Source organism: Micromesistius poutassou, assembly GCF_964030765.1.
Source record: "Micromesistius poutassou genome assembly, chromosome: 4".
In the NCBI taxonomy this organism is placed as follows: Eukaryota; Metazoa; Chordata; class Actinopteri; order Gadiformes; family Gadidae; genus Micromesistius; species Micromesistius poutassou.
In genome coordinates this window covers 9,339,684-9,367,183 of record NC_140274.1, presented here as the reverse complement: position 1 = coordinate 9,367,183, position 27,500 = coordinate 9,339,684, and the positions used below count along the sequence as shown (strand labels likewise).

General features: G+C 42.9%; 2 protein-coding genes across 2 annotated transcripts in view; one reads left to right on the top strand and one right to left on the bottom strand.

Moving 5' to 3' along the window:
• Positions 1-2,837: 2,837 nt before the first annotated feature.
• On the top strand, positions 2,838-5,776 carry ssr3 (signal sequence receptor, gamma). The gene is made up of 5 exons (XM_084466305.1): positions 2,838-3,077; positions 3,684-3,810; positions 4,111-4,209; positions 4,978-5,109; positions 5,466-5,776. Exons 1-5 carry the CDS (start codon positions 2,945-2,947, stop codon positions 5,530-5,532), a joined length of 558 nt encoding a protein of 185 aa, XP_084322431.1. The 5' UTR covers positions 2,838-2,944; the 3' UTR covers positions 5,533-5,776.
• A 3,766-nt stretch (positions 5,777-9,542) lies between these two features.
• The window catches only part of kcnab1a (potassium voltage-gated channel subfamily A regulatory beta subunit 1a), a gene marked incomplete at both ends in the record, with an annotated part of 58,880 nt that continues 40,922 nt past the window's right edge, over positions 9,543-27,500 (bottom strand). The window contains 12 exons of the mRNA XM_084466337.1: positions 9,543-9,632; positions 9,723-9,811; positions 9,916-10,036; positions 11,032-11,126; positions 11,812-11,932; positions 12,443-12,528; positions 14,254-14,340; positions 14,599-14,642; positions 15,542-15,586; positions 16,033-16,077; positions 16,652-16,731; positions 21,112-21,149. Of these exons, the coding sequence (XP_084322463.1) occupies positions 9,543-9,632; positions 9,723-9,811; positions 9,916-10,036; positions 11,032-11,126; positions 11,812-11,932; positions 12,443-12,528; positions 14,254-14,340; positions 14,599-14,642; positions 15,542-15,586; positions 16,033-16,077; positions 16,652-16,731; positions 21,112-21,149 (941 nt within the window). The remainder of the gene's footprint in view (positions 9,633-9,722; positions 9,812-9,915; positions 10,037-11,031; positions 11,127-11,811; positions 11,933-12,442; positions 12,529-14,253; positions 14,341-14,598; positions 14,643-15,541; positions 15,587-16,032; positions 16,078-16,651; positions 16,732-21,111; positions 21,150-27,500) is intronic.

Genomic DNA, 27,500 nt, shown 5'->3' with positions numbered 1-27,500 from the left:
TCTGCCTCCCACTTGGCTACACAGCTAGTCCCAGGAACTGTGGCTATGCGGCTTCTCTGCTCTTCACACATGGATTGGCCATTGGAAACACACAAACATGCTACTTTTTGTCAACAAAAACACACGTGCACATGTGTGCGGATGCACACACACAGACAGACAGACATACAGACACACACTCACGTACACACACATGGATAAACACAAACATAAATAGCCATGCAAGCTAGGGCATAGAAACATGCACACTCCAGCTCTCTCACATGAATAGGCACACACAAAGGCACATGACATCTACCCACACACTCGACTGTCCAAAACCCACGTTGACCTTTCAGATGCCAATGGAACAGCAAGCTTCCCTCAATGGCCAAAATGTCAACATCTTTTTTCCACCTCTTGGCTTCTAAAGAAAAGTAAAGTTGGCAGCAGGTTAGCCTTCGTGCACACATACACACACACACACGCACACACCCACACATTAACAAACACGTTATGCGTAAGCACACACTCATCCAAAACTACTTTGGAAAACACACACACAAGGACAAAATACTCTTTGTGTTATAATGACCGAGCTCTGTGGTGTCTTCCTATTAGGCTCAGGGCAGCAGTGGAAATGTCCCACTCATCCCTTTTCCAAGAAGCAAATAACTTTGCAAATAGAAACAGTAGGTCACTCTGAACTTTGTCTACACACATCAAAATGGAGCAGCTACAATCTCATCCCCTTGTTGTTTTTTCAGAACTTATTTTCCTCTTTGCTTTCTATAATCCGCAGATGCGTTCAGGACATGCTGGGTTCTTTTGAGCCCAGACTTAGGGAGAAAGAATGGGACCATGTGAGCGTTTGTTTTGAGAAGCGGGCTGTGCCGGGAGGGTCCCAGCAACTGAGAGGCGGGGAGAGGAGAGCTCAAGCCGTGTCATCTCAGTCCGGGGCTGGTTAGGGATGGCTGCGCCTGGGACGGCCTGACCCCGTAAACGCACGGCGCTCATCGAAAACACACAAACGCATATCCGCGGCGTTGAGTCACTCTGTCATTAGAGTCAGCTCCTGATTTATGGCCGCTCTTGTCTTCGTCAACAACCTTGTTAACCTTATTATGTTCAGCTGGGCTGGAGCTGCGGGAGACGCACAGACCTGCTGCACAGCATTGCTCTCAACTAAAACATATCTTACTGCCATGTTTGGAGCACTGCAAATAGTAGTCTGAGCAGTACCAGTTGATGGCGGCAGATCAATGTAAATAACGAGTGAATATGTCAAAATAAATGAGGCATTCAGCCGGGGGTAAGATGATAGTAATAACATTAGCAGTAAATAGATTTATAGGCCTCGATAATAAAGAAAGACAGAGGTTAATGACGTAGTTCCACTAGGGCCTTCAGGGCTTGTTTGTGTGTGTGTGTGTGTGTGTGTGTGTGTGGATGTGTGTGTGTGTGGGTGGGTGTGTGTGTGTGTATGAGGAGTGAAGAGGAAGTTATGGCACAGAGATCAAAGTTTAGGTTGGATATCTGAAGTCTCACTTTTGAACTCACACATGGCGCGCGCACACACACACACACACACACACACACACACACACACACACACATACACAAACTGCCTGCCTGCATGCACACAAACTGTCAGATAGAAGAAACGAAGAGAAAATGGGCAAAAAGTGTAAACACATGTCTGGCATCCTTTGAATGAACAAATATTTTCTCTTCTCCTCTCTTCATCTCTTACCAGCTCACTTTATCAACCTCTTTCTTTTTTATATATACTTGAATGAATGAATAATACATATAAATGTGTATATATATATATATATATATATATACATATATACTACAAATGTATGTGTATAAAATGTATCTATAGATCTATAGATATAGATTAAAAAAAATTTACATATATATATTTACTTCAAATGTATATAAAAGTATCTATACAAATTTAAAATGATGTATATATATATATACGTATATATATATATATATATATATATATATATATATATATATATATATATATATATATATATATATATATATATATATATATATATATATACTTGAAGTAGTAAAACATGGGAGGGAGTTGATTGTGAGTGTGTGGGGCAGGGATACATTTAATAATCTATTTTTAAACAGTGTCATTGCACACACACACACACACACACACACACACACACACACACACACACACACACACACACACACACACACACACACACACACACACACACACACACACACACACACACATTCACATGCCCGTTTACCCCCACACTGGGTTATGGCATGCAAGGGATGCAGGCCACCTGCAGCAGGGCTTTGGGCAGGCGAGGGAGGAGAGATAAGTCCGCTTGTTGACATGGTGATAGGTGTTGTGTCATAAGGACCCCTCAGGGTACAACCAGAGAGCTGATTAGTACAGCCAACCGTACCCTTGAGGACCGACCGTGAGTGTGTGTGTGTCTGTTTAGGTGTGTATGCGTTGAGGTGACTGTCTTTCTCACCATTTTTTATAGGCTTTTTATAGGCTATAAGATTAAAAGTAAATAGAAACAGAAATGGCTACTTGAAGCTTAGATAGTAAGCCTACTTATTATTAATATTGTTATTATTATTTATAATAATAATTCACCATGGTTTCAATATTATGGACACGACTCAATGGCCTGAGATGACAGCGTTACAATGCTCCATGAGGTAGTGACACCTAGTGGCGGTTTTACACACCAACCATATTACATAAACACGGCCACTAGATGGCAGTACATCATACAATCTCCCTCGGCGCGCTGAAAGTACGACGGTGTCTTCCGGTCTCGCCGAGCATCCACTTCCGTGCTAGTGCTGACGCGACGCTAGCCCTTTTCAAACCCGCTGTTGCTACGTGTCATTCCTCTTTCCAGCGCAGAACCCGGAGAGATCGGCTCACCCCACACACACCATGGCTCCCAAAGGCAGCAGCAAGCAACAGTCCGAGGAAGACCTTCTCCTCCAGGACTTCAGCAGAAACCTGTCGGCCAAGTCCACGGCTCTCTTCTACGGCAATGCGCTGATCGTGTCCGCCATACCCATCTGTGAGTATCTCTCCGAGGCGGAGGTGTAGCGCTGCATCCGTGGCAATACAGCCGCGGGCGAGCCTGGCCTAGTACATGGAGTGCTGTGTTACACATGTAGTACTTTGTTTCTCTGAATGAAGCCGCAAACGAAGAAGGTCATTCGCATTGCTACGTCCTCATGGTTGCAGCCCTCCCCCCTGGAGCTTAGCTGATTGTGATAAATGGAGATGAAGGATGTTGTTGCACGTCTTTGGACAGCTTGGGGTCAGGGTTAGAAAAAAAGTGATTCAGAAGACCCTTTAAGATGTTCGGGTTAGAAAAAAAGTGCTTCAGAAGACCCTTTAAGATGTTCGGGTTAGAAAAAAAGTGCTTCAGAAGACCCTTTAAGATGTTCTTATTGTGTTGTGACGTGTCAAATGAGTGGTTAGCTTGTGGTAATAATAACTTGATGCTAACTGGTTAAATCTGATTCAACTTTTGACATGTATATTGTAAGACATCCTTTCACTGCTGTTCATGTAACGGCCTAAGGTGTCGTCATAAAATGAATAGCTATTTAAACTGACATTTCATTGTTGACATACAGTTGACCAGTGCCTTACCTCTCTTTCTCTATGTTTCCAGGGCTGTTCTGGAGGATCTGGCATATGGACCTGGTCCAGTCTGCAGTTTTGTATGCTGTGATGACTTTGGTCAGCACATACCTTGTGGCCTTTGCCTACAAAAACGTCAAATTTGTCCTCAAACACAAGTATGTATTGGAGTGGAGAAAGATGTTATTAGATGATTGTCTTTGTCTGCACACATTCACACACAGGAATTTAGGATGTTAAAACTACTACTACTTGTACTCAAAGGGTGGTACAGTATCTTTAATCTTTACAACTCTTTAGATCTACCAACTCAACTTGTGATCTTTGCCCTGAACATGAATATTCATCTTCCTTTGATCAAAACGTTTTTGATTGATTTTTGTATTGATTTATCTGCCATCTAGTCTCAGAGACAGCAATCCCTCATTATTAATCTGTCTCCACTCCCTTTGCCTCAGGGTCGCCCAGAAGAGGGAGGACGCTGTTTCCAAGGAGGTGACGAGGAAGCTGTCTGAGGCTGACAACCGCAAGATGTCTCGCAAGGAGAAGGATGAGAGGTGAGCCGTGGGCTGCGGTCCAACCCCTATCTTGTCACTCATACAGGACTCAATCTCTGATAACCTTCCATTTAATGGAAGGTTGTTGCCAGAAGCGCTAGAACTGCCCTACTTGTATATTTTGACCAGACGCTATGGATACATTCATCCCATTATGATGGCAAAGTTTTACTTATTCATTTTCGCCTAATACTGGACAGCAAGGTGTGCTCTGTCAGTGAACCAAAAAATGACACCCTGGCCATGTAGTTTCTATGCAATAGTTTTTCCAGTATAAAAGCTCAATTTAGACCATCAAAGAGTTGCAACAAGCCTTATCTCCTTCATGGCTATTATGAAGCACACTGTAGGCTATGTAACTTGTATTCCTTGTACCAAGAACTGACTAAACATGGACCTCCACACAGGTCTCGTCCAGTTAAAAAAGACCAGGCCTTTTCGATCGATTGCTGGACACAAAAAGGCCAACCTCTTGAAGTTGGAAATTAGTTTTCGCACAAAGCGTCCCCTTTTAGTTAATAAGATACTATGATGTTTGGGCCTCCAGTGTGCAAAGAGCTATTGACGGAGGTGTGCATTTCTCTTCTAAGATTAACTAGAGCCACCATAATTTAAACGTATAATATGACTATGATCAGATGGCATTGCAGTACAAGTCTGCTTTGATTTGTGTATTGCATATGCAGTTCAGTGCTACTATACACTATATAGATATCAATGTGTGCGACAAATCAACGCTGATTCTCCATCCCTCTCTCTTTTGCCAAGGATCCTGTGGAAGAAGAATGAAGTGGCAGACTACGAAGCCACAACCTTCTCCATCTTCTACAACAACACCCTCTTCCTGGTGCTCGTCATCATCGCCTCCTTCTTTCTGCTCAAGAACTTCAACCCCACCGTGTATCCTTTCAGTGCCCAGTGGAAATTGCATTGACATGCAGTTAGAATATGTGGAATTGAATGTATAGCCTTAAGAGAAATAGCTGATGTTGAAATTAACTTTAACCCGTCAAGCTAGAACATTTCCTTTCATGCTCGACCAGTGGAGAAATGGGAATTTTAATACATTTAGTCATTTCATAATTGAAACCACCCAAATGTGCTGGCTGTAGCTTCATAAACGAAACCACTTGGTTGCTCTTGTATGATTGAACGGGCGTATGACATCTTTTTAACCTTCTACCCTGATATTTGACATGTACAGGCGCATGGACTTCACATCATACGTCTCATGACCTTAACTCTCCTACTTCCAGTAACTACATCTTGTCAATCAGCGCCTCCTCCGGCCTGATCGCTCTGCTGTCCACCGGATCCAAGTAAAACAACTACCGAAGAACAAGAGCAAATAAACAACTCTGGGGAGGGGGGAAGGATGCAGTCCCAGGGGGAAGCAAGGATGTTCAATATGCACATTTAAATTGGGGAGGCTTCAGTGGGTCAGGCGGGGTAGAAAAATGCATCACATTTAAATTCATGAAATCCATTGTCGTCAAATGTCTGGAGGCTGTCTCCAGGTTTGTCAGTCTTTTTTTGTACCAATAAAAGTGGCCAGGTTTGATCCTCATCTTCTTCAACACTTTATTATTAAACTTTAGGGGTGGGCCACATGGCAAAAATATCACAGCACGATTTCTTTAGTCAGGATCTCATCACGGGGGGGGGCACGTCAACTTTGTGATACTTTTTTAATACCGTTGTGTATGAGTTTTATAATGAGCGAGGTGTTATGTGTGAAATGTGCCACACACCATGGCGTTATGGTACAAGTGTCTGAGAAGCTTAATCCTCACTCGGACACCAAAAATAAACCGCTGCTCAGACGGAGCATTTGTTTTAATGGTTCTGGTTTTGGTTTTGGTTCTTGGTAGGGCCTGAAACTTGGGCCGCATTAAAGCAGAGATCTCCTCAATAAGTTTTTTTATTTAATACTGAGTAATGCATTATTATATTCTTATTGTGTAGGTTAAAACAAAGAAACACACAAATGAAGCTGCTATTATGTTCAAATAAACTGACAACTTTGATGTTTGGGGTCAATTTGACCCGAGCAATTTAAACATGCAGAACATTATTGTAACTGAAAGTTTTAACCAAGGTTCTCTCTGCTACATAAGGCCTTTCTACTGACCATTTTTATAGCCCAGTACATTAGTGTGTATATAACAAAATGCTACAAAAGGAAACACAGTTTTAGCCGTTAATGTTATGCATTTATTCACACTTTGTAATATATTTACAGAGGAGTGAATGTTCAGAACAGTATGGATCTTTACACACTTGCTTGCAACAACAAATACATGGAGTAACATGGATTTGTATGAAACAATACAGAATACATTTGGAAGAATAGGAAAGGCTTAGGTGAAAGGCTGGCTCAATTTTCTTATCCTCTGGGTAAAAACTGCACATTTTAACTCACTAAAATATAACCTGTACTCTCAACATTCAAAAACATTACAATGATTTTTTTCAAACTCTCAATATGTCAGTATTTCTGAACATGTGTATATATATGTATGTGTGTGTGTGTGTATATATATATATATATATATATATATATATATATATATATATATATATATATATATAATCCAAACCTTATATTTAAGATTATACATTGACAGACTTGTGTCTCCCTGCTTTAGATCTCAATGTATTTCAGTAAGTTGTCCTTAACTGAGTTTAGATCTATTCAAACCTCTTTAGATCTATTCAAACCTATCTATTAATATCCCAAATGATACGACTATCATTAAGAACCTATATTTCTCCACCTGATAGAGATTTGACTGTTGTGTGGGACAGGAACCATAAGGAAACCACTGCCATGTCATAAAAACACCCCTGTTTTTTATATCAAGACTCAAGGCACTCTACAGTGTGGCTCTCTGCACCCACTGCCCTTCATGGTTCCTTATGCAGTCACTATTGTTCCTTATTGGATCACAATGGTTCCCTTTGCACTCCCTATGGTTCATATATGTGATCAGTATTGTTTCTTATGTGATATGGGTCTTTATGTGATCACTATGGTTCTTAATGGGATCACTATTTTTCCTTATGCAATCACGATTGTTCCTTATGTGAGCACTATTGTTCCTTATGTGATCGACATGGTTCCTTCAGCGATCACTATGGCCCCTACAGTGATCACTATTGTTCCTACAATGATCACTATGGTTCCTTCAGTGATCACTTTGGTTCCTACAGTGATCACTATGGTTCCTTCAGTGATCACTATCCTTATGTCATCACTAACTCACAACTTTCACACAAACCTTTCCAAAAAGCCATTCACAAACAATGATGCCATTATATATGCCATTTCTGATTCTAACTGTGTGTGATGTATCATATAACATAACAAAATTATAATTAAAATAGTAACTGTATTTATATTACACTTTGTTCCTCTTAGTCAGCAAATATGACCCCCTAAAATCTATACTGATTTAGAGTATACTAATATATACTCTAAATCATTTGATGGCTTTATCTCCAAATGACCAACATTAACAAGAAGCCTGAGCATTGCTGTTGCGGCAAATACATAAATACATGTCACGTAATATAGACATATCAATAAGCCATTGATTCCTTGGTACCTCTAAGTAAGCCAAATCAATGGCTGACCCTTTATTTATTACCTGTATTACTTGTAGAACATATCACAAGAGATATGGAAAAAAAGAATAGCAATAAATAATCAGTTAAAGCAAGAGGACAGAGAGTCGATATTGGGAGCCAGATCTGCACTAGTGCATGACACTGCTAGAGGTTTAACAGATTAACACTATTTACATTTGTTTATCATAACTTAATCATACAGTACGCAAGAAAATAGGCTTGGTATCTTCTTATCTTACACGGGTCTCGTTTACGTTCTATTTACATGTACACCATGTCATCATTGTTGACAAAAGAATAATAACCAAGCATCATTCAATACCATAGAATAAATACTGTATATGTTTTTTATCATGTCCAAAATACATCCTCTTTTACTCGCTGTAAAACAGTAGGAATTGTAGAAGGCATGGTACTCATTTAAAGCAAGGATGTCCATAATGGACTATGTTGATTACTATGGAGATTTACTATATTCCCCAACGTTTCATGCCGAAGTCAACAATACAAGCTCCGTTTGCAGGCAAAAGAAAGTTGTTATTAATAGATGCAAACACAATTTCTCTCTCTTCTAGGATCTAAGCAGGGGTCTAGAGGTCTTTGAGTGTATTATAGGAGGCAACATGCTTCACTCTCCCGTCCCTAAACCAATTTTCCCACAATCCTGTGTTATACAGGGGAGATTGATGACCAGAACAGGGGCTTGGTTTTCAAAGCACTTGTTGCGGGTGCTCTTACAATTATTCTGTTCTCTATTGGGTGTTATGTAGAACAGAGCTCATGGGTCGTCACATGCATCTCATTTTAGTATTTTTATCTGATGAAATAACTCCAACCAATGGATCTCTGGTTAGTTCAATATATATTATATATTTTTTTATAGATATCTATAGATATAGATATATGATAAAAATGGGTTATTGTATGACATAATATCATATTGCATCTTTCCCTTTTCATTTTCTGTGTAGGGTAAGAAAAATGTGAAATCTATAATAGTATCATTCGATTAACTTGCTGGATGGAAGTGTTTTTTTCACAGGAGCTAGAGATATTTCCTTTATATTGATTATAAGCCTCTTATAGCGTATTAAACCCGTTAATAAATAATGGCGAGTATACATTGTCATCTATATTGCACGCACCTGAAGCTTGTTTAAGGTAAGCATACTTTCGAAGGCATGTATTGTGTCTTTTTCTAAAGCTTCTGAATTACATTTTGAAAGAGTTCAAATGTAAAAAAAAACAACATGTAAACCATAAAGATACAGTTTGAAAGCCATCTGGAACATGGAGCTGTATCTAAGCTTAACATAGTGTACGAGTTCAGGAACACGGGTTGGGATGTGGACAGGGCAGGAGGCTGAATATCACTGTGCCCTATTGCCGCACTGGACTATAGTAGAATATAACACAGTGAACAGGCGGACAGAACCATTAGCTAGCCTAGGATCCTTTGTATCACGGCTGGAGTGGGGCTTAACCTCTGAGCTGTGCACAGCAGGGCTAGCTCCCAGAAGGGGTTGGAGTTACTGGGGCTAAGCTGAGCTGTCTGGAGCTGGTCTATGGGGCTAGACTGGAGCTCTGGGGGGGCCCCGAAGGTGGAGGCACTGGTGAAGGGCTGTCTCCAGGGTAAGTAGACAGACGGGGGTTGGAGATGGATGTTGGTACAGCCGACCCAAGGACGGGAGCTACGCCTGGGTCTAGGGGCGGAAGTCCTTCCTACCGTACGGCCTGTTGCCCAGTATGTGGTCAATGTCGGACACTACATGGGAGGTCATCTTAGGCAGGAACTGTTGGGAGAGAGGGAGGTCGACATTAAGTGAGAATTAATAAGTAATTGTGAACAAAGTGTGTGTGTGTGTGTGTGTGTGTGTTCCCACCTGTATAGCTCCCAGGTTCTCTGTGAGCTGCTGAGGGTTGGATGTTCCCAGAAGAACTGAGCTCACGCCTTCGTTTCGTAGACACCACGCTGGAAAGGTGTATTATTGCGAATATATGATGATATAATATAATATTTTAATAACATAATATGTTGACATTATGTATCCTACTTTGTGTGTGTGTGTGTCTTACCCACTGCAAGTTGAGGCAGAGTACAGCCCAGCTTCTCGGCGATATGACCCAGTTCCTTCAGCTTGGCCTGCTGCTTCCTCCCGTCTTCACTCACTATCTTCTCCTTCAGCCACTGGTAGGACTGGACACAGAGAGAAACGTCTCATTCCACACACTGTCCCGTCACCCTAGCTGTGTTCGAAATCGTTCTCTATCACGGATATAGTGCACCATATAGGGTGCTCGCCATTTTGTAGTGATTCTCAGTGGATCATTTCATTCACTATATAGTGGATGATAAAGTGCCCAGAACATGTGACGTTCCCTACATGTTACTCCCGTATACCACAATGCAATGCTGGCGCATTTACTGACGCAAATGACGTTTAGAAATGGTCAGCGTAGTGTCCGAATTCTCGTTTGTTTCGTTCCCTATATAGTTCACTATATCATAAACACTATATAAGGAATAGTGAGTGAGTGAATAGGGAACGATTTCAAACACAGCTCCTGTCTCTGGTGTTTGTGTGGCCGGCCTGGTCCAGGGGGCTTGTTAGCTAAACAACATGCACCTGATGCGGACCAGGGCTGTAGAGAGCTTTCTTCTTGCCAGCTTTATCTTTGCATCAACGATTATTCATCATTTGAATAATAGGGCTTGCCCATCAGAATGCATCATGGGATTATCTTTTGGCAATTAAGCCATGTCTCGCATGAGAAACGCTGTGGCAGTATCATGTGTGTGACTTGTATGTAATTGTGTACATTGATGTGATTGAATGATTGATGTGTGATTTGCTGCTACTCTTGCCCTCTTCTCCTGCCCCACAGGGACCACAATGGAAATAGGCCTTTGGGGTTTACTGTGTCATCCCTGACTATTTATGCACTTGTACTATGTACTGTAATGTATGACACAGAGTGCTGTTCATATTTTATATCAAAATGGTCAAATAAAATCAATCAATCAATCAATCAAACACAAAAATGTCAACCCATAAGGACAAATTATTTACTATTAATTGCTAGACCAAAGAACAATGACCAAAACCCTGTGAAATCTGTTACTCTTCCCCCGCTAAGCAAATGATATCTAGTAGACCCTTCATTAATTAATATCAGAGGAGGCTGGTTTACCTTCATGGAGGCCCGAGAAGTTTCCGGAATGCCATTCTCGTACTTCCCAGAGATGATGCCACAAGCCAGCGGAGACCATGTCATGGCCCCCACTCCTGTCACCATGGAAACCATAAGGTAGCTGGTTAAAAAGGTTGTTGAATTTCAAAGGATCTTTGGGAATTTGATGGGTAATAAGAAGGTTGTAGAGTAGAGGCACAGATGTCAGATGGAAAATGTTTAAAAATATTGTAAAGTAAGCCTATATAACTGAATTTGGCAAAATGGTATTGCAAAAAATAAATATAAAGGGAACAGAATGGTAGCCTATAGGAGGGAAGTGATGTAGGAATTTTTTTTATGATAATAACACCTTTTAGTTTATCCACCTTTGTGTATAACCTTAAAGGAATAATCTCAAAGGTTTTCATGTCAATAAATGTCTTTTAAGTCACTATATATCACCGAATGAGCTAACACATTGATGAACAGAAGCGTTTGTCATCACCCAGCTGTGGTTGTTCCACCAGAGAGGAAAGGCAGAGCGAGCGGTCCCACTCTTCAGCTCACTCACAGGCTCTACTAGCAGGGCCAGTAAACCAACTGCCAACTGACGGACATCACACAGGCCAGAAGGGCTAAGGATCTCTGCTTAAGTTAGGTCCAAGAACCAACCTGCAATTATTACCTCGCCATCGGTGTGTATCATCTGGTGTTTAATTACTTTGCCGCTTTAATTTTCCCCAAAAATCGGCGCCTGCGTTACGTAAGAACAACCAAAGAACAAGACTCCATCCATGCCTATCTTGTGGTAGAGCTCCGGGAGCTGCACCTCCACCTTCTCCCTCTGGAACAGATGGTACTCTGCCTGCTCACACACCGGGGGGATGAGGTTGAACTGCCTGGCCACCGAGTAGGCCTCCTGGAGGGGTGGGGGGGGGGGGGGGGGGGCAGAGACAAAGGTACAAGTTATACCTCCACTCACACAAACATCTGCACATACCCAGATACTGTGCACACTTGCGCACACACACACACACATACGCACACACACACACACTCACACTCACACCATGTTGTCTTCATCACTCAAGTTACAAATAACCACCTTAGTGCCTCTGTGTTCGACACCGGCTTCATGCACGTCGTAAACATTGGGGGGGGGTGGATTGTGTGTGTGTGTGTGTGTGTGTGTGTGTGTGTGTGTGTGTGTGTGTGCGTGTGCGCACACTAATGAGTCTGTAATGTCTGCTTGTCATGTCTACACTGGAGTTGTGTTTACCAACCCCCTTCTATTCTCCCTTCATCACCGACGGTATCTAAATTACACCCTGTCACCTAGGCGACTGGTGTACCACCCATTTGCTTGGTTTCACCATTATCAGACACAGAGTGAGAGAGCGAGAGAGAGAGAGAGAGAGTCATCACTCACCATGATCTCCATAGCTGTCCACCGGGAGGTGCCCCAGTACATGGCCATGCCCTGGTTGATCACATAGGTCATGGCTCGCACAATCTCTGCAGAGACATATGAAGTACACATGAAAGTTCATCAGTCTGCTAGTTCGATGGCTTTCTATTTCTGGACCATTTTTACATGTTTTTTGTTTGTTTGCCCAATTGAAGCATCAATCCAAATGCCAATTTATGTTTTCCCTTTTGTAAATCTATTTAACATAGACATGTCCCATGTCCAAGATTTGTGGACGATTTTGGTCATTACCAAGGTACGCCACTAGAGAGCAGCAGTCTTATCCATTAAAACAGTCTCAGCAGTATTTGAAGGAAATAAAAGACACTTCATATACATTTATCTTGATGGCTTACAAAAAAACTGCCTTTCAATCTCATCCATCCAGACCAAGAGTATACCCCGGGCGAGGTGCCTCTCTAACACAGATGCTGAACACGCAGCCGACTGTCTGGAGGTGGGGGGGGAGGCCAGGGAAGTAGAGCCACAGCCAAATTTAAATGAATTAAAGAAATGTGGGGGGAAAAAAACGTTTTTTGTTATCGATCTTCGTTTTGACGCTCAGAACACCCCTCAGGCTGCGGCCAAGTGTTTGACAGTATTTTCCCTTAAGTGCTACAGGACACCTCATCACTAATTCCCCTCCTGCAAACTCCCAAGGACAAACACGCAGGCAATAAGCGAGCCCTGAATCTTTCATGAGGCTTTTAGCTGCGGAGCCGGTCAATTACGCAAGTATTCGCACCGCTCCGGGCCAAGACACAAACTCAGATTTATACCGTTATCACCACTGGCTTTCTACTGATTATTACCACCATAATTCTACGGTCGTTCTGCTGTTATTCTACTAGTGTTCTACTGTTATTCGACTGTGTTCCTACTGTCGTTCACTGTCATTCTACTGTTATGCACCACCAAGGGCTCCATACAAATGTCTAATTGGAGGATGAAGTCAGCGGTGTATTTAGAAAGACGGTGGTTAACCAATTGGACCAGGGGAGCGGTAGAACTGGTTGAAGTTGTAGATAAGGTGTAGTTTTAAGGGAAGACGAAACACTCTTAGCTTGCCCGCACTTCCTCTTTCTGAATTCATCTGTGTTCCCTCTTTAATGTGTGCAACAAAGTCATTCATGTTCTTAGATGTTATCATCATCAGTCCTCCCGAGTCACAGAAAACAAAATAAATACCAACCTGCCTATTGGGAAATTAACACAACACACACACACACACACACACACACACACACACACACACACACACACACACACACACACGCACGGAGGGTAGAACTGCTGATTCTTCATTAAGTGTCCCTGGGGCAAGTAATTCCATTTTAGACACTGCGCTAAATAACAACAACAACAACATCAACAGCAACAACGCATCTGAAATGGTACTTCAGTGAAATAAAATGGATGACCTGTCAAACACAGGGATTTATTAAACAATTGACCCTTGACGGGAACAACCCCCCTGCTGGTTCTCCATCATCGTAAATGAAATGAGAAATGAGACCAAGATCAATTGATATATCGACTGGTTGATTTTATTATCTCCTTGAGCTTTGACTCGTCTTGAATACTTGACGAATCAATCATTTGAAATGGTTCTAAGCGAGACACCTGGACCTTTACATTTCCTCACCGAGGCAAACAGTAATGTGTGTAACCTGTCATTTGTTGCATGTTCAGTGCACAAAAGAATAAAGAAAAACACACATGACCCTTTTTGACCTTTTAATTTGGACAGCCGGACGGGCCAAACCACTTACCCTCCATGGGGGTGTTGCTGTCTGGCCTGTTGGCAAATACAACATCCACATACTCCAGCTGCAGTCTCTGTAGAGAGCCTTTCAGTCCTGCAACATAGACGGACAGACAGACAGACAGACAGACAGAACAGACAGACAGACAGATCAAGTGAGAGACAGATTAGGTTGAACATTTTGTGATTTGATGTTAAACTGTGTGTGTGTGTGTGTGTGTGTGTGTGTGTGTGTGTGTGTGTGTGTGTGTGTGTGTGTGTGTGTGTGTGTGTGTGTGTGTGTGTGTGTTTCCGTGTGCGTGTGCGTGTGTGTGTGTGTGTGTGTGTGTGTGTGTGTGTGTGTGTTTCTTACCTTCAATAATGTGCTTTCTGGACAGTCCTCTCTCTGTCTCTGCTCTGTTGGACCCAACACAAGGTATTACATGTTTGTTATCTCTTATTCATGTTTGTGTTATAATGTGTGTGCGTGACTATGTGTATTACAGGTCATGTGTTATCTTGTATTCCTGATTCCAGTGGCTACAAAGCCTTTGTTAGAGATATAAATGTGTTTGTTTGTGTTGTGTTTGTGGTTATGTCAGAATATCTGAGTATATCTGAGTAATGATATATGCGGTTTTTCCTCACTTGGGCTGTTCGGGACAGTATAATGTACTGTGAGTTTATGCACCGTATTCCTGATAAAGGGAGTAGGCGTGAGCAGGGGTACAAGTCATCTTATGGCTTTTGTTGCATACGGGGAAATCAGCCTCAGGCACAACTTCCACACCGGAAACTTGTTTTATAATGCACAGCAAACGACAAAAGGGGTATGTTTCAAACACTATGACTCTCATAAGGCTGTTTGACCCCAGTCTGGAATGTGTCGTCTCTGTGCGCACGCCACACTGCTTTATGTAAGCATGAGTCAAACACTTCTCTGTCTCCGGACCCCCAAGGGTCCTGCTGAGAGGAGATGGAGTTGGAGGAGGAGGAAGAGGAGGAGGAGTTGGATGTCGATGAAAAGGAGGAGGAGAAGGAGATGGAATTGGAGGTGGACTTAGAGGAGGAGGTGGAGTTGTGTGTGTGTGTGTGTGTGTGTGTGTGTGTGTGTGTGTGTGTGTGTGTGTGTGTGTGTGTGTGTGTGTGTGTGTGTGTGTGTGTGTGTGTGTGTGTGTGTGTGTGTGTGTGTGTGTAGTGAGTGAGTGAGTGAGTGAGAGGGAGGGAGGGAGAGAGTCTTTGCATGAGTGCACTCAAATTGCAATCAATATGTTTTAGTATTTACCATCACTCATGTGTTGAATGGCTTCACTTACTTTCCACCCCAGAAGAGCTTGGTTGTAATCACTAAACTGGATCGCCTGGGAAAGGAGTGAGCAGTTGTAGAGACAGACGGACAACAGACAGAAAGAAAAAAAAGGTTGCTTTATTGATATTCAAATTTTATTCCCAGGTTGCACATCAATCCAAAAACCAAACTCTTCATGACATCTTTCAACTCTGACAAATTGTGTCTGACAGTCACGTCTCCCCCCTGTCCATCACATCAAACAATTAATAATCCATACGCAAGTCTTAGGCCTTCATTCAAAAGGGCAAAAACAAGAGTGATGCAGATGAGAGCATCTCAGCAGTCGGATCAGAACCTTGGATCTCATGCGGTTCTGTACTGTGGGACTCACGCTGTGTGCGTGCGTGTGCCTCGGGTGTTGCAAATGAGTGTGTTTACATTTTCACATGAGACTTGAAAGGCAGAACAAAACCCCATGACGTTGGGCACACAAACACATGCTAACATGAACATTACCTCCAGCATTTCTTCTTGATAATGTTTCCAAGGATGACTTCTGCCCTGAGGGAGAGAGAGAGAGAGAGAGAGAGAGAGAGAGAGAGAGAGAGAAAGAGAGAGAGAGAGAGAGAGAGAGAGAGAGAGAGGAAGAGAGAGAGAAAGAGAGAGAGAGAGAGAGAGAGCGGGAGAGTTGAGAGAAAGAGACAGAGAGAGCAAGAGATAGAAAGATAGAGATGGGAGGCCGGGCTGTTACATCATGGTGTCTTTGATCTCACGTGTCACACTTTGACTTCAGTGTGAAAAACATTTTTTTTCAATATAATCACACTTTTGATTGAGTTCCAATACGCTTATAATTGTAAATTGTATGAATGGAATCATAAATGGAGTGAGAAATCTCCCAATCTACGCTTGGCGGGGTTAAACGATAAAGGCTCGCAAGATTAAATTGTTTCTCTGAGGTTATAATTGGAGGAATAATTTATAAACAAGAATAACAAAATGTCCCTTCTTCAGTACGCAGTATGCATGACAGTGACTGACGATGATAAAGGCAAATAGGTCAGTATAGGAATCGTACAGAATTCCGATTGACTCGCTAAAAAGAGTGCAGACCAGGAGCGCCGGTGTCACGTACTTGCCCCCGGCGTAGACCTCGGCCGTGTCAAACAGGTTGACTCCGCCCTCATAGGCGATGGTCATCAGCTGCTCCGCCACCTGCCCCCCAAAGGTCAAACAGAGGTCAGCCGCACGCAGAGGACTCACGGTGCTCGGCTTTCACTTTCAGGTCTGTCGCTCCCATTATGAATTATTCACAGCCATTTGACCCGCACCACAACATTGCTCGTCCATTAGAACTCCCCTCGACCTCAGAAAAAGCGTCTAATCTTACTGCTTACAGCTTAAAAAAAGGCTGGCATGTTGACGTTCATTTGCTTTAACGTATTCGCTCACTCAGCGTATCCGTTGAGCTGGTTCAGGGAATGGTCCGACCCGATAGAAGCGACAGTGTGTGGGGCATAAATGAGGGTGTTTTGTGAGGCCCACTGCTCAGCTTGACATGGCTTTAACGACAGAGCTTTTCAGGGATGTTATTGTGGGGAGACGTGGTTAATAATAATGCGTGTGCGCCTTTATGCCGTTGGTAATGTTGTTGTTGTTGACTGTTCCTAGATGGAACCATATAATTGTTCCCTTGTGAGGGGCGAAGGGGTGTATCACAAATTGGCCATAATTGTCCTTTCATAAGAGCATTATGAGCGCATCCTTGCTAATATGGGTTAAAGAGAAAACACACGTTTGTGTTCATGTGTGGCTGCACCTGTGCACTCTTTGAGTATGTGAGTGGGTGCGGATATGTGTGTGTTGGTGTGTGTGTATTATTGTGTGTGCATCTTGGATTACCCATTGTGTGTATGTATATTGTGTGTGGCGTCATCTGCGTGTAGTTCAGCTGTTTTGTGTGGAAGTGCAATCATGTATTTCCTCTGTGTCATCATGGTGTAGATGTTCCATGTGCAGACGGTAGACAGTAAAAGTTGTGATGAACAGAATGAGGTAATCTGTCCTCTCTGAGTGTGTTCATCGTTCCTCTGCTTCCTCACTCTGACCCTGCCTCTGGCTGGACACAAGTACGACCCTGTGCGTGTGCGTGTGTGTGTGTGTGTGTGTGTGTGTGTGTGTGTGTGTGTCTCTGTGTCTGTTTGCTGATTCAGCCGTCAGTTGTGTGTCTGAGTGTGTGTGTGTGTGTGTGTGTGTGTGTGTGTGTGTGTGTGTGTGTGTGTGTGTGTGTGTGTGTGTGGTGTGTTTGTTTATGATGGTTTGTTTCTACAGTTTGTTGAGATCAGTATTCTGCAGAATGAGTGTGAAGAGGTCTGTGGTTATCCCACGAGGGAAATCCACAATAACAACAACACACACACACACACACACACACACACACACACAGGGGCGTATAAGCCGGAACATTCAGGGGTCAGTTAGCCCGTGGCTGGGGGTTCAGGTGCAGATTCATTATGATGGGGCCAATGAGTGGGACAACATTTAGAAACATCAGAAATGAATGTAGAAATCATGTGTTTTTCTGTGCAAATGTGATGTGAAATGTCACTAACAAGTGTATGCATTGTTAGTGACATCGGTTGCCATGGAGACGCGTGTTAGCGACTGTCTCAGTGCTGATCGGAGGAAGAAAGCAGGCTCAGGTACAATGCTGCTTTTGTTACAGTGTTTTTTTAAGCAAACAAAGCAAGATTGGAAGGTTGGAAGGTCAGAGAAATTCAATAGCATTTAGCAGTATGTATTTGCCATTTGAATTTGACATTTAAATGAATCCAATACCACGACGCTGCACTAATCAATATGTAAACTTCTTGGGTAAACAAAATAAATCAGACAATCTCACACAGACACACACACACACACACACACACACACACACACACAGACACACAGACACACAAATACCCATACAAAAAGAAAAACAAACACACCAATCAACCAAGGGCTCTGTCTCTCTCGTCAGCCAGTGTGAGTCATTTCAGATGTGTGTGTGGGAGGTACTGCTGCGTAGTGCAGGGAGACACAAAGGCTAAGGTAGTCTCTATACAGTAGTTCAGAGAACCAGGGAGCTGGACGGACGCAGAGAGAGACAGGTCCTCGTTATGTAACTTCAGAGGTTATGATCACTGCAGTAGGCCGGGGGACCGGTCAGTGCCTGCGCACGCACGCACGCACACACTTCGCCTCATTGTAGACAGTGTAGTGTATTCATTCAAATGTCCGTAAAATACAGTGTTTAAGCATTCATGACGCCCGCATTTTACAACGTATTTTATAGCGCCCTTAAATGTGCAGTTTTTGTGGTTAATAATTTTTGTGGTCTTTATTGCCGCTTTTCCTCATCTCTCCAACGGCGTAAAACAAAATGTTTCGGTGATTTTTTATTACTAATAATACTACTTTTAATTCAACAGTCAAATGAGCTCCTCCTCTTGATACAACGATAACGAGAGTCAGACCCCACCGCTCCATTGATTGACCTTTCTCTCTTAGTGCTGTGCAGTCACTCTTCTACACTGTGTGGACCTAGTCCTAGGCTGTATAATCCATTCATCCATGCAGTGCAGCGTCTACAGTGTACATAGCGCAGGGAAGTGAATGCACGGCACAAATTGCCGTCGTTTGTTTGTTTGTGTGACTCAGTGTTGGTCGCACACGTTTTGTTTGTAGCATTTGTATTTTCTCACACTGATGCTGATGCAGCCGTGCCCTGACCGTCAAGTGTTGTTGTGGCAACACAAGTTTTTCACCCATCCCATAATGAGGACACATAGCTAAAGGTGTTTGTAGAACGAGTTGTGTAGCGTGTGTGTATGTGTGTGTGTCTGTGTGTGTGTGTGTGTGTGTGTGTGTGTGTGTGTTTGGGGGTCAAATTGATTCAAGGACATTTACGACAAAGCTAACAGCCTCCGGCCATAGGCTTCCCTCGTTAGTGTGACCTTTGTTTTCTGATTTACAGTCCGACTATGCTCGATACGTTTGTCACTTTTGTTTCAATGTTCAGGGCAGGCAAGGGAGGCTGCCGAAGGCGTCTTCTGTTCTGTTGCTTTGATATACATAATATATACCTAGTGGTGGATGCTTGTATGCAAAGCGATGCAAGATTGAGATCACCAAAAAAACGATTATTTATTGACATTACGGGGAAAAAAACAAATTAAAGGTTGTTTATGGCACAGAATTCTTAAACCAAAAAAAAAAAAATGAACAAATGGGTGTGGCTAGTTCCGGCTGGACATGCGCCCCCCCCTGTCAGCTGACAGCTGATGCGGTCCAATCAAACATACTTCTCCTTATAGGCGGTCAATTTAAGACCTTGCATCTCATACAAAAACTCTAGAAGGTGAAGTGTGCTGAGCTGACTTTCACCCTTCATCAACGCAGCTTCCACCTGCTTGGTCCTGCTCTGTATTGCAAACAAGCTACACAATGGGTTGAGATATCTGATCTGAGCCCATAGGGGATTGTATAGTGCTCCCTGTTGTCAAATGTTGGTGTGCTGTTTGTGTTCTGCATCAGTATGTCATGCTTTAAATCCTACAGCAGGGAGCACCAGAGAAGAGTGGAACCATACCGCCAAACTAAACAGCATAACCATGTTATGCAATCAATGGTTAAGTCTATAACACAAGTGATTCCTGACGTTTTCTTAAAGAGTTAGCAAACATTGACTCAACCGTGATCGCGGTTTCATAAGCCTGCCGACCTCGCCGATCGACCCATACAGCGCAGCATTAGCGTGCATGAGGCAAGGAGTCGTTTGAGAAGGCTTCAGAGATCAGAGAGCAGGGATTAGAGGGCTTTCTGAATCCCTCCATTATCCACCATGACCGTGTGGGCTATTCCCACGCGTTGCTGCCATGCTGCTGCTGCTGCTGCTGCTGCTGCTGATTCCAGCTACCTGTCACTCATGTTTACAGTGTGAAGCAGAGCTGCGGTGACATTGATTTGAAGGCGTACATGGTGGTGGTGGCGGGGGACGTGGTGTGTGTTAGTGTGTGTGAGAGGTTGACCCTTTGAGACGGCTGCGTTGGGCCTTGAGGTCATGGATCTGTGGATGTATGGTAGTCATCAGGGAGGAGAGGAATGACGTGTCATTACATAATATTACTTATTTATACATCCTGGAGGTTAAACATCCTCCCCTTATGGGTGGTGTGTGTGTGTGAGGATGTGTGTGTACACACACACACACACACACACACACACACACACACACACACACACACACAATCTGCCTGCCTGGCTATTAGACTCTCTCTCTCTGTCTTTGAACGGAGGTGAATTTAACATGCAGGCTAATTGATCAGATTTGGAGGACGACTGTTTTGAGGTTGTCCATCCATACACATAAAAAAGTCATTGACCAGGGTACCAATGCAGCGGACAGTTTCATTATTCTGGAAGACTTCACAGGATGTTGTAGAAGATGATGGCGACATTGTTTTGCTGGGCAGACAGACCCACTGAAGTGCACTGCCTGTGATGAGAATGTTTTTGAACTCCACACACAATAGATATTTGAAGAAGACATACCTCATCTGTTATCTGTCCGCCAAATGTCACCCATGTGCCTACAATGTAGAGATGGAGAAAAAAACGGTATTAAGACAGCAAGAAACTGACATAATAATGTAGAGAATTTAAGCACGATTTCAGCATTTTGAATGATTCTCTTAACAAGTCTACTTTATTACACAACTGTATTTGTGTGTTTGCACATAGGTATGTTGGTGTTTGTGTTTGTGTTGATGTACATGTGTGTACATGTGTATTCAATTTGAATCTATCATCTCGTAATGCATCACTAACAATATGGACGCGCGTTGCTTGCAAACATGCTAATGCGTACATAAATCAGTTCCCACCTTCAGTAGCAAACTATCATATAAGTAAATGCTTGTAAACCCCTACTCATCAAGACGAGTTGGCAGCCAGGAAAGGACGCTCATTAGCAGGAAATCACATGATGGCCACCAAATCTCAAGAGCAGATGTTGACGAATGGTTGAATATCTCTCACTGTGTGAAAGCAGCTACCTGTGTGAGAGCAGCTACTATGTATTCATACCAAATCTTGCCAGAATACGGTTTATCCTAGTCTTGTGCGAGGACACAAAAGATGCATGATACATTTGAATAAATGAATAGAAAAACGTAATTGACAAACATTAATGTTTAATATGTATTCAATGAACACAATGTGCTCTGAACATTTTTTGGAGGGGGAGGACGTAAGCTGCCAGATGTACACGTCGGTCCCATCTGGAGTTGCAATATCATTTATTAAAGTACACTGTGTTTCTCCTAGTAGAGTAAGTGTGTGGGCACACTGCACACTTGTACCCGTGTGTGTGTGTGTGTGTGCTTTGCTTTGCTGTTGTGTGTCTGCAATTTGTATTTTGTATGGATGATGTGTGTGTGTGTGTGTGAGTGTCTGTTTTTGAATTGCATGTTTTTTTTGTGTGTGTTTCAACTCTGTGTACGCGATGGCTCTGCAACCCATTCTGGTAGCTTCAGAGAGGCTGAACCAGAAGCTCCCACTGGCAGTCACTGCGACCCCGGCTCACTCCCGGGTTGGGTTAAGCATCTCGGCATGGCGGCATCTTGAAAGGGGTCTCATGGAGCCGATGTCTGCTGAACAGTCAGTAGCTCTGTCAGACAGAAACCACTTTTTATATCGACGTGTCTTCTGGCACGAGCGCTGTGTTAGGAGCTGACTGAAGGATTGGATTTAAAAGGCAATTCGTCCTCCGTTCATTCTTCAGAAATGCTTTGCAAAACACCAATTATTTAGGGGGGCCCTGTGAGCCAATCAAAAGCCAATCCTCTTTGGCACTCTAAAATTCTAAAATAAAAAAGATGGTAGCATAATTATCTCACGAAAGTATAAAATTGGTATTTCATAGTTATATATTTAATCGTACAATTATAATTGGTTACCATGCACAGGGATGATAGATGGTAGAACATGTGGGGCTACATCGGTAACTTACGGCACATTCATCTTCTGCACTTGTGTACTTGTGTACCTGTTCACGAACAATCTTTAACAACAATTGATATCAGTAGATTGTACAGACCCCTCGTCTGTACAATCCATCTTTCAGTGAAATAAAGGAACAACATGAGTAAAAAAAACCTCTGATTAGTCCAACCTGCATGTGGGGGGCCAGAATACCTGGAACCCAGCTTTGCCTCCCCGGGCTGACTGAGAGCCTGGTACACCATGGGACTGCAGTACACAGCACACTAAACTCCCTTTTCACAGAGGTGTCATCGTAGGACAAGAACCATTGTTAGCGTGTTATGAGTGACACCTGTGTTTCTCCTACTATGACACCTCTGTGACAAGCGTCTTTTCAGCACCAAAAAACATGTGGCCAGGTATGTATTTATGGTTTATTTGATAGGGACAGATACATAGACAAACTGAGAACATCTTTCCAATGCAAGTATCATAATGCTTAAAGTGGATGCTAATTTGAAACACCCACCCCTAAATGTATGGATGGCTGTGTATGTTTGTGTGGCATGTGGGTGTTGATGATGTCGTCTGTTTGGATATGTATGGATGTGTACAGTGTGTGTATGTGTGCATGCATTCAAGTATGAATGTGGGATTGTGTGCACAATTGGGCATGAATGCGTGTATGAGTATGGCGGTGTGTGCATGGGCGTTTTTGGTTGTGTGTGTGTGTGTGTGTGTGTGTGTGTGTGTGTGTGTGTGTGTGTGTGTGTGTGTGTGTGTGTGTGTGTGTGTGTGTGTGTGTGTGTGTGTGTGTGTGTGTGTGTGTGAGTGTGTGTGTGGGGGAAAGGTTGGACATCCAGCACCGTGACTGGGCTTTGAATATAAAATAAAAATAAGGACAAAAGAAAAAAAGTATCAACTTTTTTTTTCAAGTTGATGGTCATTTAAATTCCAACCCCAAACCAAATAAGAAGCATATAACAAAAAGAGTGATGTATTTCATAACACGTACAAACATGTACATGCATAGCAATAGCGATCTTATTCACAGGATTTGATCTACATAAACTATATATCATATGAAAGCTGGGGTTCCATTGATTCCAACAGTCCAGACCAAATCCAGTCCAGACCTCTGTTACACCGAACTAGAGGCAAAGAATAATCAAGAACAAACATTACTTTTGTAATCGTTCTTTTTACAAAGAAAAGTATGTACTACCTTCAAAGTTGTGTTTGATCACTTAAAACCACCATAAAGGTTTTATCCAGAGTCTTAGGACGAGGAAATAAGTCAATTGCTCTCAATCAGAACACACGTTCTTCCTCGCCATCTGTGGAGGCTATGGTACAATTGCGATTGTTTATCTTGGTGTCATTCAATTCCATTCACCTTGACCTTTCACTAGAGTTGACAAGTGTCAATATTGTACAGTGGGTTCTCAAGATAGCTAGAGATTTTGAACCTTTAAACCTACCTCAACTAAAAGCTCTCTATCTTCGCTCTTCTTCACTTTATTGCCATCAAATATTGACCCAAGTACTCATCTGATGTTGCGCTATAGCACTACCAACTGATAATTGCACGAGTTGGTATTCAAACTAAAACATGAAATGTCAGGCGGAAATTAAATCTTTCACTTACGCTGTGTTGAAGCTTTATTCACTCTAACCAAGTAGTATCCACATTGATTCGTTCACGTTCACATCAATCCCAAAGGTGTTTTGGTAGCAAAAACATGTTAATTTCAGTACCAAGATAACATACTATAGCCCCTGCAGCTGTGGAGATCCACTCTATAAAAAACTCAAAAACGATGTTTCTGGAAGCAGGGACCTGTAAGTACGTAATTGGCAAACACAAACTCTGCCAGCAGTAGTAAACAGTAAAAAGATATGTCTCAAATCAACACCATGTAGACAGGCCACTCCAGAAATACACTTAGAGTAATCCCCTTCTGAAAGCTTCATCCACTCACATGAATGAGTTTCATTCGGTAGAATATCTCCGTAACAACAGAGGAAACAAGGCGTTCATCCAGCCCCTGCCAGTCCGGGTTTCCGTCCCAGGCTCTGTGTTGTGTCCCCCCCACAGGGTCCCCCACAGCAGGACTGCTGGATCCCTGTATGATGAATACAATAACTAAAATGATGATCATCCCTTTTTTATTTGTCTCTATTTAAATATTTGAATCCTTTTACTGCATAAGTGTTGCTGTCGTTTATGTAATTATCTACATAAATAAAGGTCTTTGAGGAAAACGAGTTTTCCCTAAATGTTTCATCTCTGCTCAAACTGCTAGAAGAAGATAAGTGGCCCATATGAAAATATAATTTGTAGAAGTACTTCCACTTAGACACCCTGGAGCCTAGTTGTACATCCTCAGTGAGAGGCCCATCATTTCCTAGATTAATTGCCCTCAAATCTCAAGCTGTTCAGTTCCATTTCAGAGCCGTGCCCCCGGGAAGACTTTGGATATTTGAGAGGTTCACATGCTTCAGTATGGATTCATATGAACCTATCCAGGTAGGTCACGTTCATGCAACCATAACACACATTTTACCATACAAAAAAAAAAGTCTGGCTTAAAGTTGACTTTTTTAAACAACATGGCTGAGGACAACATGGATATTAAATTGACCCCGGTACAATAGAGAGAATTCTCAGTTCCCAGGATTAGCCTCCTATTGTCTGGTGTAGCGTGTGTTTGTGGTCTGACGGGGTGTGTTTATCGTGCCAGGGTCTGTTCGGGTCTCCGCAGTAGAGACAGGGAGATTAGAGATGTTAGACCAGTGGGCGTGAGACTGAGGTTACTGCAAGGATAGTCGATAATTACGTGACACACACTAACACACACACACACACACACACACACACACACACAAAAACACTGCAAGCCACACACACACCCACACACTAACACACTGTAAGCCACACGCATGCACAAACACACTCAGACAAGTGCACGTGCACACACTCAGACAAGTGCACGTGCACACACTCAGACCTGCACACGCACACACACACACACACACACACACACATAATGCACATCTTCTGTATCCCTTTACAGACAAATAAAACGCCTCAATAAAAACTAGATCATCAATCCGGTCTGGTAACACAACCTTTCAGGGAGGTTCGGCACTTTCAGATCTACGACGGGAACTGAACACCCGAAAGCAGTCAAAAAAACGGTCGCGAGTCGTACGAGCGGGATCATAAGAAGACTGACACTAAATCAGCGCATAACCACTCAGCCTTTTATGAGAAGCTCTACGAAGGAGTCAGCCAGGAAGGCAGCATTCACGGGGCCCGTGGCGTCAAACTACTGAACTCGGCGGCATTCCCTCCCGACAACAGTCTTTACTGTAACTTGTGAAGGTCAAGCGTCGGTCGTCGTTTCTGGCTGGGTTTTACTCTCTGTTTTTATCCGTTCTGGCTCCAGTGCCTCTCGGGAATGATGCCCCCGATGCCGCAGTGATGCAGCAAGAGGCGAAGCAGAAAAAAAATAGGAGGAAGAAGAAAAACAAGCAGGCACCTGCCAGACAGCTGCGTCGTTGTCATTGGAGAAGAGGGGAGATGGAGGCGGGGTCAGAAGTGGCATAGAGGTCTTGTTAGGGGAAGTGCTGAGGTCTCCAATTGGACTAGTAGATGCTGATGAATCAGTTCTGCTCTCGCATTGTTTTTCTGTTATCGGCTAACCAAGTGACACGTAAACACACAAACAAGCACAGACTAGAATACACAACGCACACACACGCACGCACACGCACGCACACCCACACACACACGCACACACACACACACACACATACAATAACATACACACCCACACACAAACACTCACACACACACACACAAGTTATTATGCAGGCAATAAGTGTGGTAGTAACCTCAGTAAATCTTTATAGCCAGAGACAATTACCCTACCGTCAACTGGTAACATGTTTAGGGGGATAAAATACAGGAGTAGTGTGAACGTGGCCGCACCTTTTGTCGTGTATATGAGATAATGTGTGTGCTCAAGGCTCTTTGTGTGCACACGGGTTAGATGGATTGTGTTCTCCATCCTACCGCCTGGAAACCCTAACCGATACTGCGTCCCTACACAAAGCATTTACAGCCTTACTAAACGTTTCAGGGGAAACTGCACTTATATGGTCAACCATACTTTAGGGGGCTTATGTGTGGGGAACTGTGTGTGTGGGGAACTGTGTGTGTGTGTGTGTGTGTGTGTGTGTGTGTGTGTGTGTGTGTGTGTGTGTGTGTGTGTGTGTGTGTGTGTGTGTGTGTGTGTGTGTGTGGAGGGGACATGTTTGTATTTGCGTTAGTAGGACTGCACTTATATGGTCAACCATACTTTAGGGGGCTTATGTGTGGGGAACTGTGTGTGTGTGTGTGTGTGTGTGTGTGCGTGAGTGTGTGTATTTATGTCAATCTGCATCAGCAGCAGGGCACAGGAAAAACATTCAGAGAGAAAGCGTCAGAGAGAGAGAGAGTGAGTGAGTTAGAACACTGCAGAGCCAAGAGAAGCAATGTAGGGGTGAAAGAGTGTTCTGCCCATTCCTTTTTATTGTCCCTCTTCCCTTAACCACTTTGGTCCTCATGTTCCCTCCATCCATCTTCATCTCTGAGAGGGAGGAGAAGCACTTTCTATTGGGAGTTTGGTGTTGAATGCTAATATATGATCCTGTCTAGTCTCTTTCTCTCTTTCTGCTTTTGCATTCTTTCTAACATTTATTCAGTTATTCATTAAAACAGCATTGATGTGTGTGAATTAATATTACAACATACATGAATTGCATGTATTACATTTGAAACTAGAATGTGCCTTATTTTTGCATGAAACAGATACATATTACACACATAACAAAACACATAGAGGTAATTTATTCTAACCAATTTACTCATTCATCTAACATAGGTATTATTCATCTCCAATATGATACCA

What these genes read in the sequence shown, in the direction of transcription:
- ssr3 (XM_084466305.1), top strand. Translation starts at nt 2,945, where the DNA reads ATGGCTCCCAAAGGCAGCAGCAAGCAACAGTCCGAGGAAGACCTTCTC. An exon ending in CGCAAGGAGAAGGATGAGAG is followed by an intron (nt 4,210 to 4,977) that starts GTGAGCCGTGGG and finishes TCTTTTGCCAAG; the next exon opens with GATCCTGTGGAAGAAGAATG. An exon ending in AAGAACTTCAACCCCACCGT is followed by an intron (nt 5,110 to 5,465) that starts GTATCCTTTCAG and finishes TCCTACTTCCAG; the next exon opens with TAACTACATCTTGTCAATCA.